Source organism: Phocoena phocoena, chromosome 6, assembly GCF_963924675.1.
Source record: "Phocoena phocoena chromosome 6, mPhoPho1.1, whole genome shotgun sequence".
Classification (NCBI taxonomy): domain Eukaryota; kingdom Metazoa; phylum Chordata; class Mammalia; order Artiodactyla; family Phocoenidae; genus Phocoena; species Phocoena phocoena.
The window spans coordinates 87,377,896-87,394,157 of record NC_089224.1 but is presented as its reverse complement, the minus strand read 5'-3'; the positions used below and the strand labels follow the sequence as shown (position 1 = coordinate 87,394,157).

The following is a 16,262-nucleotide window of genomic DNA, read 5'->3' as shown; positions in this document are numbered from 1 at the left end:
GGGGGAAATTATCTGAAAACTTTCCACAATTAATTGTGTAAATTGCCTTCATTTGCATAGTGCTTTCAAATATCTAATGTGTTTCTCAGAATACTACCATGAGTTAGTACAGTTATTCCTATTACACAAATTTAGAGCCTCAGACTTTGAAAGTTGAAATATTTTGCTGAAGTTTGTCCAGCCAGTATATGAGAAGGTAAAAAAGATCTCAAATTCAGCTTTTGTGACTCTTGCCCCTGCAGTCTATTTGCAGCACTGACCCATCTTGCATTGATAAGAGCCTGAAATGAGCTGTTAGAATTTTGCATCCCCACCCTGTATTAGATGCAGGAAAGTTAGGTTAGAACGATGTAAACAATTGAAAATGACAAATGTCAATAAAAAATTAAAACTGAACTTTATTTTCCCTCCAGGTCCAAGTCAGAGTTGAAGCATATGGAACAGAATGTAACCTTTTATGAAAAACAATTCCTCTTTGACTTTAATGACAAAGATTTGCATTCAAACTCAACCTTTGCTCCCGAAATGAATCCTCCTTTCTCAATAACTTTCTGTTAAAGCTTTTTCAGATAAGCCTACTTTTTCAAATTGGTAATTTCTTCTTAACCTACGTATTTTTTCTAAATTTAGTTCACTCTAAATGCTATAATTTATGCTGCTCAGGCATCTGACATTTAATACCAGAGAATAATAAATAATACTAATTGAGTTGGGGGCAAGGAGCATTTTTCTATGCACTTTTCATATATTTCACTTATCTGATCATTATTACAATCTTATGAGATATATGCTATTATTATCTTCATTTTAACGGTTGAGTGAGGAACAAAAAGATATTATCATTGACTGTGAGGTGTGTGTATACATATATTATATATATATATCTATATATATATCTATATATCTATATATCTCACATATATATCTATGCAACAAGTTTCCCTAAAGGGACTGAAAAATACTTAGGGCAGAAAACTTTCTATTTTACTTTTCTGTATCACAGAACTATCTGAAGATGTGCCCTGAGAATGGTGGACCCTCAGAGTATATACCTGTAAGCAGGTGGACAATTTTTCATTTAGTTCCTCAAATGGTGTCTGTAGTTTGTATATTATGAAGTTATATGTTGCTTTACTATTTATAGTTATTGCTTGCAGTAGTAATTTCTACTAAAAGACCACCACAGGAATAAAGGATGTTGAAAGGAGGCAGGACTTGAGTCCTCTTTCCCAAACATCTTTCTCTCTGTTCAACCTGAAAAACTCAAAATCTGTATATTTTATGTGCTCTTCTGCATTTTTATTGACATATAATTGACATGTAACATTGTGTAAGCTTGAGTATGTTGATTTGATACACTTATATATTGTAATAGCAATACCACTTAGCATTATCTAACGCCTTCATCACATCACATAATTTTTTTTTTGGTGGTAAGACATTTAAGATATAGTCTTTTAGAAACTTTCAAGTATATAAGAAAATAGTGGTAAGACATTTAAGATATAGTCTTTTAGAAACTTTCAAGTATATAAGAAAATATTGTTAACTATAATCACAATGCTGTGTATTAGATTCCCAAAATATATTCATCTTCTAACTATAAGTTTATATGCTTTGACCAACATCTCCCCAGTTCCCTCATTCCATAGCCTCTGGTAACCACCTTTCTACTTTCTGTTTCTGTGAGTTCAGAATTTTTAGATTCCACATGTAAATGATATCAGACAGTATTTGTTTTTCTCTGCCTGATATCTCACTTACCATAATGCTCTCAAGGTCTATCCATGTTGTCCCAAATGGCAGGACTTCCTTCTTTCTCGTGGCTGGATATTATTCCATTTTCTATATGTACCACATCTTCTTTATCCATTCACCCCTTGACAGACACTTAGGTTGTTACCATATCTCGGCTATTGTGAATAATGCTGTAATAAACATACAAGTACAGATATCTTTTAAATATCTTGCTTACATTTTCTTTGGAGGTGTACCAAGGAGTGGGATTGCTGGATCATATGGTAGTTTTATTTTTAATTTTTTGAGGGATCTTCATACTGCTTTCCTGGCGGCTGAAGCAATTTATATTTCCACCAGCAGTGCACAGGCCTTTCTTTTTCTCCACATCTAACACTTTTCTCTCTGTCTTTTTGATGGCAGCCATTCTGACCGGTGTGAGGTGCTATCTGATCTTGGTTTTGATTTGCATTTCCCTGATGATTAATGATGCTGAGCATCTTTTCAGGTACCTGTTGTCCAGTTGTATGTCTTCTTTGGAAAATATCAATTCAGTTCGTCTGCCCATTTTTTAATTGGACTGTTTACTTTTTGTTATTGAGTTGTATGACTTCGTTATATATTTTGGATAATAACCACTTATCTGATATTGTTTGCATGTATTTTCTCCCATTACGTAGGTTGTATTTTATTTTGTTGTTATTTCTTTTGCTGTGGGGAAGCTTTTTTGTTTGATGTAGTCCCACTTGTTCATTTTTGTTGTTGTTGCTTTTGGTGTCATATGCAAAATATCATTGCCAAGACCAATGTCACAGAAATTTTCCCCTATGTTTTCTTCTAGGAGTTTTATAATTTCAGGCATTATGTTTAAGTCTTTAATCTATTTCAAGTTAAGTTTGTGAGTGGTGTAAGATTGGGGTACAATTTCATTTTACTGCATATGGTTATCCAGTTTTCCCAGCACAATTTATTGAATAGAGTATACTTTCCTTATTGAGTATTCTTGGCTCCCTTGTCAAATTTTTGTGTGTGTGTGTGTGTGTGTGTGTGTGTGTGTGTGTGTGTGTGTGTTATGTGGGCCTCTCACTGTTGTGGCCTCGCCCATTGCGGAGCACAGGCTCCAGACGCGCAGGCTCAGTGGCCATGGCTCACGGGCTTAGCCGCTCTGTGGCATGCAGGATCTTCCCGGACCGGAGCATGAACCCGTGTCCCCTGCATCGGCAGGCAGACTCTCAACCACTGCGCCACCAGGGAGGCCCATCCCTTGTCAAATATTTTTTGACTGTATATGTTGGGGTTTATTTCTGGGCTCTCTATTCTATACTATTGGTCTATGTGTCTATTTTTATGCCAGTACCATACTCTTTTGATTACTATAGTTTTATAGTATAGTTTGAAATTGGGAAGTGTGATGCCTTCAGCTTTGTTCTTCTTTCTCAGGATTCGTCTGTGTTTGGTCTTTTGCAGTTTCAAACAAATTTCATGATTTTTTTCTATTTCTGTGAAAAATGCAATTAGAATTTTTATAGGGATTGCATTGAATCTATAAATGACTTGGGTAGTATGGATATTTTAACAATGTTAATTCTTCTGATACATGAACTTGGAGTATATTTCCAATTGTATCTTCTTCAGTTTCTTTGATTTCATCAAGGTCTTTTAGTTTCACTTTCTTGGTTAAATTAATTCCTAAGTATCAATATTTTATTGTTTTTGATGATACTGTAAATGGGATTGTTTCACTTAGTTCTTTTTCAGATATTTTATTGTTAGTGTATAGAAATGCAACTGATTTCTGAATGTTGATTTTATATCATACAATCTTACTGAATTCATTGCTTAGTTCAGTTTTTTGGTTGAGTCTTTAAGATATTTTTGTATATAGGATGATATCATCTGCAAATAGAGATAATTTTACTTCTTCCTTTTCAATTTGGATCTATTTCTTTACTTGCCTGATTGATCTAGATAGGACTTCCAGTACTGTGTTGAATAAGAGTGGCAAGAGTGGGTACCCTTGACTTGTTCCTGATCCTAGTTGAAACACTTTCCACCTTTAACCATTGAATATGATGTCAGTTATGGTTCTGTCATATATGGCCTTTATTAAGTTGAGATATGTTCCTCTATACCCAATTTATTGATGAATTTTTTATCATGAGAAGATGTTGTATCTTGTCAAATTCTCTTTTCTGCTTCTATTGAGATTATCATGTGATTTTGATCTTTTATTCTGTTAATGTGGTGTATTGCATTTATTGATTTGTATATGTTGAACCATCTTTGCATCCCAGTGATAAATCCCACTTGATCATGGCATATGATCCTAATGTGCTGTTGAACTTGGTTTGCTAATATTTGGTTGAGAATTTTTGCACTATATTCACCAGGGATATTGGTTGGTAGTTTGTTTTTTTTTTTTTCTTATAGTGTCCTTATCTGGCTTTGGTGTGAGGGTAAATGTTGGCCTTCTAAAATAAGTTTGGGAATTCTCCTTCCCCTTTAATTTTTTGGATGAATTTGAGAAGGATTGATATTAATTCTTTAAATGTTTGGTAGAATTTACCAGTAAAACCATCTGGTCCTGGGTCTGTCTTTGTTGTGAGGTTTATAATTTTGATTTAATTTTCTTACTCATTACTGGTCTGTTCAGATTTCCCATCCTTCATGATTCAGTCTTGGTAAGATATTTATTTCTAGGAATTCATCAATTACTTCTATGTATTTCTTTGCTATCATTTGTAATGTCTCTTATTTCTGATTTTATGTATTTGAGTCTTCTCTCTTTTTTTCTTGGTTAGCCTAGCTAAAGGTTTTATAAATTTTATCTTTTCAAAAATCCATCTCTTAGTTTGTCAATCTTTTCTCTTGTTTTTCTGGTCTTTATTTCATTTATTTACACTCTGTTCTATGTGTTCCTTCCTACTGCTAACTTTGGGCTTAATTTGTTCTTTTTCTAGTTCCTTGTAGTTAAAGTTAGGTTATTTGAGAACTCTTTTTTCCCTTAATATATGCATTTATCACTATATACTTCTCTTTAAGAACTGCTTCTGCAGTACTTTTTTTTTTTTTTTTGCTTCTGCAGTACTTTATAGGTTTTGGTACATTGTGTTTCTATTTTCATTTATTTCAATATATTTTTACTTCCCTTTTGATTTTTTTCTTTGATACTTTGCTTACTCATGAGTGTGTTGTTTTGTTTCCACATGTTTGTAAATTACCCAGGTTTCCCCTTGTTGATTTCTAATTTCATACCATTGGGGTATGAAAAAAAGATACTTGGTACCTTGGTATCTTTAAATATGCCAATACTTGTGTTGTAGCCTGTGATCGAGATGTTTTGTGATCTATCCTGGAGAATGTTCCATGTGCGCTTGAGAAGAATGCATAGTCTGCTGCTCTTGGATAGAATGTTCTCTATATGTCTGTTAAGTCCATTTAGTTGAAAGTATGATTTAAATCCAACCTTTCGGTATTAATTTTCCATGTGTATGATCCATGCATTGCTGAAAGTGGGATATTGAAGCCCCCTACTATTTTTGTGTTACTCTCTATATTTCTCCCATCAGATCTGTTAGAATTTACTTAATATATTTAGGTTTTTTGATGTAGGGTGCATATATATAATTGTTATATTTTCTTGATGAGTCCACTCCTATCTCATTATATAATGACCTTCTTTGTCTCCCATGATAGTTTCTGTCCAAAGTCTATTTTATCTGATATAAGAATAGATGCCCCTAACCTTTTTTGGTTTGTATTTGCATGGAACATATTTTGCCATCCCTTTAGTTTCAGTTCATATGTGTCCTTAAAGCTGAAGTGAGTCTCTTGTGGGCAACATATTGTTGGGTGTTGTTATTTTTTTTTAATTCATCCAGCCATTCTGGCCTTTTGATTGGAGATTTCAATCCATTTATCTAGAGTAATCTTTGATATGTAAGGACTTACTAATAACCATCTTATTAATTACATTATGGCTGTTATGTATTTCCACTCTTCTTTTTTCCCTCTTTCTGCCTACTTAAATGGATGCTGATTTTCCCTATGATATGCTCTGATTACCTTCTCTTTATTTTTTGTGAATGATGATAGGTTTTTATTTTGTAGTTACCATGCAGGTCACATAAAACATATAACAGTCTGTTTTATGCTAATAGCAAATTAACTTCAGTCACATACAAAACTCTACCCTTTAATTCCCCCCCTTTATGTTTTTAACATGACAATTTACCTATTTTTATATTGTGTATTCGTTAACAAATTATAGTAGCTGTAGTTATTTTTAATGGTCTTTTCCTTTAGTCTTTATACTGTAGTTAAGTGGCTAACATACCATCTTATTATGGAATTAGAATTTTATGACTGACTATATATTTCCCTTACCAATGTGTTGTCTGTTTTTATATGTTTTCATGTTACTAATTATCATCCTTTCATTTCATCTTGAAGAACACCTTTCAACATTTCTTGTAAGGTGAGTCTAGTGGTGGTGAACTACTTCAGCTTTGTTTGACTGGGAAAGTCTTTATTTCTTTTTCATTTCTGAAGAATAACTTTGCCAAAGTTCAGTGTTACTATCTACAATATAACTCAATAGACTTTCCTAAAACACTTTAATTCGGTGATGAATTATTACCTATCTGAATTCACGCCTTCTTCCCTTCCCCCTCTTCCTCTCCTTCGCTTCTATCCCTCCTCCTCCTCCTCTTCTTCTTTATTTTTGTGGCCTTAAACATATGAATTCCCTTTTGTCCTGTGAATTTATTTATTTTATTGCTTATTGGTATCTCTCTTCATTCCAAAAAAAGGTGATGCCTTCCTGAACCAAATTAACTCATATAAAAGGATGAATATAAAAATAGCAAAAATGTTAAATGAATGCATTTAATTCATAGCAAATATCTGTTTTATTTCATTTATAATATCTAGATTACTTTCAATTCAAACATTTCATTTTGGTAATTATCATTTGAATAGTAATTCCTGACTTTGAATTAACTTTATTTTGGTAATCATAATTTGAACTAAGAAAGCTCTCACATTTCATAGTTACTTTGGTGAACATTTGCCCCTGTTTTCATATGTTACATGAGTAGGAGAATGTCATTTCATTTTGGAGCTTCAGTTCGGCCACAATTTGTTCCCATCACCATTCTTAATTGTATCTGTGGGACACTGTCCCTAATGTACCAGAAGTTTCTCCATTCCACAGGTCTCTCATTGCAAGTTTAAATTGCTTTGGGAACTGGGGAACAATTAAAACTGTTGCATAACAAATATTTATTCTTCCACATCTGTGGGATCTGGCATTGTTCGTTGAACCTGACCTTAATTCATAATGCTGACATAAGTACGAAAAAGGAAGTAATGGGTTCTTTTAGGAGGTGGAAATAATTTATCTGTGTAATGGTAAGTGTTGAATATCATGAAACTGTACCTTTTCAGTCTATAGTTAAAGCTATTATTCAGTATTAATTTGTAATGTGACTAACCTGATGCAATATAGGTATCAATTTATTATCACCAAAATACAGCTGAGAATCATTATAATTATTTCATTATTATTTGTACAATGTCTGTTAATCCTTAAAGTCATTTCCATATGGTATCACATTGTTTCTTTCTTGTTTTTTTTTTTTTTGCGGTACGCAGGCCTCTCACTGCTGTGGCCTCTCCTGTTGCGGAGCACAGGCTCCGGACGCGCAGGCTCAGCGGCCATGGCTCACGGGCCCAGCCGCTCCACGGCATGTGGGATCCTCCCGTACCGGGGCACGAACCCGCGTCCCCTGCATTAGCAGGTGGCCTCCCAACCACTGTGCCACCAGGGAAGCCCCACATTGTTTCTTTAAAATCTCCCTGCAAGGAAAGTAAGGCAAGTATCTTTATCACTATCTTACAAATGAGAAGACTGAGGCTATAAATTAGAAGCATAGAACCTCAAACAAAAGACTTTGATTCTAGTCTGAGATACTTTTCCACTATGCTAAACCCGTGTCAATAAATGTTAGATGATCCTCTGTACTTATAATGCATAAACTGGTAATTATTTGTATAAGATGGCAGCTTGTTAATACTAACTGAAAGATATTTTAAAAAATTAAAGCCTGCTACAGATGAACAAATGTGACATATTAAAGTTTTACTGATAATTAATCAACAAATGCTGCACAGAGAAAATGCTTCAGAGTTTAGAAAATAAGCCTTCATCTATTCAGTCAGAACCCATCTATTATGTGCTACCACTGTATTAGGCTTAGGTGTAGAGGGGTGAGCAAGACAGGCAAGCTCCTTCCCCCATGTGTCTTGTTACCTCACAGTATAACAACATAAACAGTTTAAAGCACTGGGAGCAGAAGTAAACCAAAGGTAGCAAGACAAGCCTGGGTCAAGGTGGGTTTGACCTAGTGAGGGGATTCCTGCCTAGGAGGGAAAGGCTTGGAGCAGATGGCAGGGAGAAGCAATTCAGGTAGCCTCAGATGCATTGTCATTGCAATTGTCTGGAAGAGGAAGCCAACAGGCTTTGTAGTCCTGGACCCAAAGGGCCTGGCTAGAACATCTTCATGTGTCCTGGTAAATCTTGCTGTCTTCTTCCATTTGCATTACTGACTGGTCTGATCAAGGGTGCTTATGTCCCTTATTCAGTACATCCTCTGACCAATTTCTGAGCCCTCTTGGGGAGAATTTTGATTTGTCATAAGAAGTAGTGTAGAGTAAGTATTGAATCATTGCCTCCTTTCTCTGGGCACTGTTGAATAAATGTAGTCCTTGTGACCCTTACTTCTCTAAGGTTCTCACTAACCATTCCCTGCTGTTGACACATGATTTCTATACAAATTTTAATGCTACCAGTTAGGCAGGGTAGTAATGTAAAGACAATGGACTTTGGATACTTCCTCTTCCTGTTATTAGTCATGTGACACCAACCAAGTGAGCTAATTTCAAGCCTAAAATATGGCACATAAGATCCTAAAGTAAGATTTGGGAACAAAAACGAAGATTCCTCCTCCCTCTTTTCTTCTTTAAAGAAAGTTCTGGTCTTAAGATGAATAAGTAAAAATTTACAATCTCATTTGGGCTAAAGTTTTCATCTCCAAAATTGTGATTTTATATTCCCTTACTGTCTTTCTCTTCAAAGTTGTGATATTTCCCTTGTGTATTCTTAATTAAATTATTCCTGTAGTGCAAATCCCTCCTTTGAGTTGGACTTTAGACTCTAAGTAATATTTGCTTACAGTAATTTCCCCAACTTCCATCACATGGCAAACTAAGTGGCAGAGTGGGGGAAAATTGGCTGTAATGAAATTCTTAACACTGTTAGCCCACGTGAGGGCTAAACTTGTGATTTTGACCAATGTCAAATGTGGTGGTGATTATGGAAAGGTCAGTTTTCACATACAATCAGTAATGTGACAAACCATTAATCTAAATATCTTAATTCCTTGTATTATGTTTCTGCTAAAAATCTCATAAAATCCTACAGTGTGATGTCAAATTTGGCGGGTACTAACATCACAGGATCCAAGCGTTCAACCCACGTTCTGTGCTTTCTAATGATAGACTCCTTCCGCACCAAAAGACGTGCCAACATAGCATAGAGAGATCAGCTTGGTGCTTTGCAATGACCTAGAGGGGTGGGATAGGGAGGATGGGAGGGAGGCTCCAGAGGGAGGGGATATGGGGACATGTGTATGCATATGGCTGATTCGCTTTGTTGTGCAACAGAAACTAACACAGTATTGTGAAGCAATTGTATTCCAATAAAGATCTATTTAAAAAAAAGAAAAAGACGTGCCAAATTCTCTGACTTCAGAGCCTCTCGGTGCACCTGCCATACTTTCCTTCTGAGATGCGCTTGCCACCACTCCACCACGGAAACTCTTGTCTAAAAAGGATGTGCTGCCAATCCATTTACTCCTAACTTTTGCTCACCTTCTCACTTTTTGAATACTCCCCTTCTTTGCTTCCAAACTTGTCTAATTCTTTCCCTGCTTCCAGATCCAGCCCATTTCTGAAACTCTTCCTGAATTCTCCCTGGCGTGAGTTATTTCTCATAAACTTTTTCCTTATGGGAAAATCTATAAATTTTACTCAAGCTACATAATGTCATTATATTCATAATATATTTTATATGTACTTTTCCTATATCCCTAACTGAATTGTGAGCTCTGTAGTGGGAGGCACTTTATTCTTTTATTTATCCTTACTGTGCTTGGAATATGACTGGGTTCAAGATAGGCTGTCAGTAATATTCAAAAGCTATTGTAGTCGTCTGGCACACATTTAACCTGCTTTAAAAAATGCTTCCAGTAATATTTTTTCCTTAAGGCTATTTAACTCTTTCAATAATATATTTTTCTTAAGAGTATATGAATATTGAATTTTCTCTAAAACACAAAAGGAATATGTTCTTGTCATTTTCCAGTTTGGTATGCCAATCCACATAATAAGGCAAAAGAAAATCCATTTGTATCAGAAATATCTGGATAATCTGCCAGCTCAGTGTAGATTAAAAACTTGCTACTCAAGTGCTTTCAAGACCTGTTGCATAAGTGTAACCCTGGGCTGTTACGAGAAATGAAGCCTCTCAGGAGCTGCCCCCAAAACCAAAACAGAATCTAAAGCTTTTCAAGATACCCAGGTGATTCATGTGTATATAAAAATGAGTGATGCTGTGAACTACACTTGATCTGAGCTTTGAGCTCTACTTCACTGTTTACTATGAGGTTAAATAACCTTGGAAAAATTTCATGTTTTAATATTTGAAAAAAATGGGAGTAATATAAACAATGATTGTATTTTGTTAAGCATAAAGTAGTAGTACATATACACATGTGTATACCTATTTATATAAAATATTTAAACCTTCTTGCTGTTTTCTTAGGTTGACTTAAGTGAGTAAATTATGAACATACACTCTGAAGCCACAGAATGAAAATAAGTTAAGAGACTATGTAATACTCCCCAAAGACTGTGTTTGACATTCATGTGGATCTGATCTATGCAATGGTCTTGTCACAGGAATAGTCACACAAGATACTAAGAGGAGCTGGAATGAGAACAACTATCTACATTTAAACAGATGTTAAATTTCAGTTTATGCTATTCAATTTATTATTATTGTCTATTAAAAAATTAGAGTGCCTAATATAAAGTACGCAGTGTCAGGCATAGAAAGAAAATATGCACCAAAAACATCAAAGTGGCTGTGAAGTTTTGACCCATCATGAATTGCAGAATCATATTTCCAGTCCTTGTTGAGTAGTCTCTTGCCATCTCCACTGCTTACTTTCTGGGGCAGATGAAGTCAGGCTTATAGTTGCTAATTAGTCAGGAGTTTTAGAAACCTCAACCAAGGAACAAGGCTTCAACGGCAAGAAAGGTTACTTCTGTATGTTTGCTTGATCATAGGTAGATCTTCACATATTGGCAATGGGCATAGGTACTTCCATCCTTCCCAGTTTTATTGTATTCTAGTCATACACATTGTTGAAGATAGCTGGATGTCAGAGTTTCAAGCAAACACTCCTTATAATTCATTCTTAAAAAAATCAGTTGTTCAGGTAATATGTAACATGTAACATGTGTTTCTTGGCAGTGAATATATTTTATATTAGATCTTCCTTTGACATACTGAAAGTGGATGACATGGATAAAATTAACCAGACATTTGTGCTAGAATTTCTTCTTCTGGGTCTTTCTGGATACCCGAAGATTGATATAGTTAAGTTTGTTCTAATTCTAATTATGTATCTAGTGATTCTAATTGGCAGCGGTGTTCTGATAATAGCAAGCATCTTTGTTTCCCATCTTCACACCCCAGTGTACTTCTTCCTGGGAAACCTCTCTTTTCTGGATGAGCTTAATCTCAAAAAAAGGAACATTTCCTTCTCTGGATGTGCAGTGCAAATGTTCTTAGGATTTGCAATGGGGTCAACAGAATGTTGCTCCTTGGCATGATGGCTTTTGACTGCTACGTGGCCGTCTGTAACCCTCTGAGATACCCCGTCGTCATGAGCAAGGTGGTGTATGTACTGGTGGCTTCTGTGTCATGGCTGTCTGGTGGAATCAACTCAGTTGTGCAAACATCTCTTGCCATGTGATTGCCTTTCTGTGAGAATAATGTTATCAATAATTTCCCATGTGAAATATTAGCTGTTCTCAAGCTTGCTTGTGCTGATATATCCCTCAGTATTATCACCATGACAATGTCAAATATGGCATTTCTAATTCTTCCATTGCTGGTCATTTTTTTCTCCTACATGTTCAGCCTCTACACCATCTTGAGAATGAACTCAGCCACAGGAAGATGCAAGGCTTTTTCCACCTGTTCAGCATATCTGACTGTGGTAATTATATTTTATGATACCATCTTCTTTATGTATGCCAAACCCACGTCTCAAGAACTGCCTGGAGAAAACAAGTTGCAAACTTCTGACAAGCTCATTTCCCTGTTGTACGGTGTAGTGACACCTATGCTAAATCCTATGATCTATAGCTTGAGGAATAAGGATGTAAAAGCAGCTGTAAAATACTTGCTAAACCGAAAACCTATCCAATAAGTATTTCAGAAAATGCAGATCTTTGTGTAATAGGCACAAAGATGGACTTATAGCTAAATCACTAAGAAGCTTTGAGGAAACCATGGTTAAGCAGAGATATTTTTATTTTTCCCTTCACTACCTTACTCAGCTAGAATTACTGAGAACTGTAGTTTGCTATAAACTCAGCTTCCTGTGTTTTCAGATCTCACAAGTACAATGAATTTCATTAAAGTCTTATCCCAGGTGGTATCTGAAATGAGTGTTTCTGGTGTACTGTACAGAAATGTAGTAGAAAACAGTTACACATAACTTTGGAGATAGAGTGGCAAGAGTACAAAATCTTCAATTCCACAAACTACCTAAATGACATTGGATAATCTATTCTTTGTAAATCATAGACTTGTAATAAAGAAAGAGATAAAACCAGGTACCAGTGTCATTATAATTTCAATAAGTTGGAGAAAGCACCTAGCATAGCACCAACTTCATAGTGTCCTAAAATTTCAGAATTAAAGCTGGCTCCAAATTGAGGACTAAAAGTTACTACTGAGTACCTCTTTTACCCCAAGCTAATATTTATGAGAGCTAGATATCTCCCTCTAAAGGTCACTCTGTTAATATAAGTCACACCCTCCTTGCCCCTCCCCCCATATCTACATAAAGAGAAGTTCTGGCCAGGGGAAGAAATAATCAAGGGAGTGTTCTGCCTTATGTGGAGTGTACAGTGCTTGGTGGGAGGTGTTGCACTGCAGTCCCTGGGGAAGAATGGGAACGTGTATTGTTCTAATCCAAGTCAAGTGAGATGGTGCTGCAAAAGAGCTCTTAAGGTTTTGGGTGCTTGCAAAGAAAGAGAGTCTGGCTTCTGGCTTGAGTGGCTTGATGAGTGGAGGCCTGCTGAGCTCTTGAGGCTGCAGACCAGAAGAGGAGCTAGTGTAGAGGAGGAAGGAAGGTGGGTATTCTAAACCAAAAAATAAACAAAACCATTTCAAATCTGCTTGAGATGTTCTTACAGGCTCAGAAGGAGTGATAAAATCCATGACTGGGGAAATTAAATCAGTTCTTGTCATTCTCTAATGAGTTGAAACTCCTTAGTAAATCTGTTTTTTTTTCTTTTTCTGTAGAGTCCTTGTCTAGAAGGCCAGTGCCTAGCATAGGGTGTCTTTGGGCCACACCATCCAGCTTCCCCATGGTCTCTTAGCTCATTATGATAGCTGGGTTTTGACTTCATTTTCCTACCCAGTCTTCCTTTTTCCTACTTGTTTTAGAGCCACACGATACCATATCTCCTACTCAGAGGCTTCATTCTTTGCCAGTCCACTTCCTTCAGGTTGACCCAGGTTTCTGCCTAGATGATCTGGTCACTAAATTCTGCTCTTCTGCCACTGTCCCACCAGAATGAGTGCTGTCACTGCAAAAAACCTCCAGATGCTGTTCTCTCTGCTCTGGGTTGGATCATGTTGGTGTTGCTTTTGGTTCAGAAAGGCATGTACCCGACCCTGTGGCTGACAGCTTTTGAACTTCTAGTGCTTCTCCTCTACCCTCTCACTAGAGGCCCTGCATTTGTATCTGATCCATGCTTAGTTCTCTTTAACTTTTGTTCTATGACAATGTTTTAGGCATATAAAAATATTATTTATATTGTTTTAACCAACTCCTTAGCACCTTAATTTTTAATTTCTTCCCGCAATACCAAGAGTGTCAGCATCTAATATGCAGGCTTATATCAAGTTGAACTCTTCACCTGCTAAAATATTCCATAGGTATATAAAAGTGGATGCTATAGGGCTTTGATATAAACAAGCGTACTCATGTTAATCAATGATCAGAAAATTCACAGATTTGATAATAAATGTCTTTCCCTGGAAAAATCAGGAAATCTCCAATAGATTATTAGGTGTATTATTTTCTTATTAATAAATAAATTTTTAATTAAAAATATCAAAAAGTATTAAAAAATTGTCACTATGGTCATCTCCTAAAGCTACCATTTAAAATATTTCTTCTAGTAACTAGGAGTCATACATTCAACATGTTTGTATTTTGATTTATCACCTAATATGCTATGAACCCTTGAGGTTAAAGGGGTTTTTTTTGTGTGTGTGTACGACACCTATGGTTTCAGAGGATAAATATTAAGAAGTGAAGTTAATAGAGAAGGTGGTATGAACATTTTCAATTTCTAGGTAAATTACCCTCTACCCACCCTTAATACCATCATAGGAGTTTTCCCAAATATGTTTACAGCTCTATTTACATACATACATACGTACATACATTTATATTTCTATTTATCTATATATACACACACACTTATGTATTTTTTCTTTAAAACCTACTTTTAGAAATACTTATTTTCAAATACTTAACAGAAGAGCAAGAGTGATTTAACAGAGTTCCATATACCATTCACATGGCTTAAAAAATTACCAACACATGGTCAGACTTCTTTCATCATTATGTATCTTCCTCATCCAGATTATTTTATTTTTATTTTTATTTTTTTTGTGGTACGCGGGCCTTTCACTGTTGTGGCCTCTCCCGTTGCGGAGCACAGGCTCCGGACGTGCAGGCTCAGTGGCCATGGCTCTGCGACACGCGGGATCCTCCCGGACCGGGGCACGAACCCGTGTCCCCTACATCAGCAGGCGGACTCTCAACCCCTGCGCCACGAGGGAAGCCCTCATCCAGATTATTTTGAAACAAATCCTAGGCATAACTACATCACTTTATCTGTCTATCTATAAATATCTATATATCTAGTATATATTTATAGATATATATGTGTAATGTGTAGACATACACTAAGTGGCAAAAATCCAAGTTCCACTATTCACATGGTAGTCTACAAGAATGCACCTCCTGGAGTGCATAAACTATAAGGTAAATGGTGCTCTCTCCGGTTTAGCAATAGGATGGTGCTGGTGATGACTGTAAGCCACTAAAAGGGTGCATGAGCCATGTAAAATACATTATTTCTCGATCCAGTGGATTGTTGCCATGAGATAATACAGGCTGTATACTACCTGACTTTCTAAATTTCAAGGGAGCCCAGTTTTTAAAATTAAACACTGCAGCACTTACCCAGGGTTGGACATTTTACAGAACACACGAGGATTCGGTGTACACTCATGTAAGGCTAATGCTTCCTATAACAGTATAGGCTATGGTCCTGCAGGAGGAATGAATTTCAGACCAAAAAGGAGAGTTCTGAAATTTCAGTTGTACCTGCTAGGCCAATTTTGAGGAACTGTCTCTTAGAATATTTCAGTCAATGTTGGTTTATATACCCAACATATTGCCGTTAACTGCTTATTGAGTTTGAGTACATATTTTGAACCCAAAATGTTTTATTTCTCCAGGATGCTATCATATAGATAGTAGTAATCTCCAAATATACGTTAGCTATAGCATGCCAAAGAGCTTCCCATAGGCTCACTTTATATCAGCAATCACTTTCCCTTCTTTCCACCTTTCATTAATTTTTACCCAGATTATCCTCTTTGGGGTAGAACTGTTAGCTTCAGCAAGAGGACTGATCCATAAAGCTAGCAGCAATTTAAATATGGTCAATGATTTCCCCCTTTATCTTGTGTATTATATAGAACAGGGTTGGATAAATACAAGCATATTGGCTTGCCTCATTAACCAGGTAAGAGAGAAACAGAACCTATTAATCCCATTTTTAAAAGGGTAAATAAAGAATGATCTGTATTATTTTAGCAGTGTGGGCAGTAGTACCTAGATGTGTTGTCATGGTGTCATGTTCAGCAACTGATCCATGTCCCATTAAAACAGGATCAGGCAAAGAAAAAGAAAATTTTTAGAAATATAGAAGTTTCTATAAAGTGCCTGTATCATTCCCACAATTTTCCCCCCAACACATCTCAACAATATGGCCAATAGTGATCTTCCTTTAAGTCCACATATATCATGTTTTAACACACATTGATTCAGCCTTGAAAACCATCTTTTTAGTCTCCT

The 16,262-nt window shown here is 36.0% G+C and overlaps 1 protein-coding gene across 1 annotated transcript; it reads left to right on the top strand.

Annotated features, from left to right (window-relative positions):
• The first annotated feature begins 11,319 nt into the window (after nt 1-11,319).
• LOC136124279 (olfactory receptor 13C3-like) lies at nt 11,320-12,299 on the top strand. The gene is given in 2 exon segments (XM_065878835.1): nt 11,320-11,680; nt 11,683-12,299. Coding segments are annotated over 2 exon segments (978 nt in total).
• Nucleotides 12,300-16,262: the final 3,963 nt, after the last annotated feature.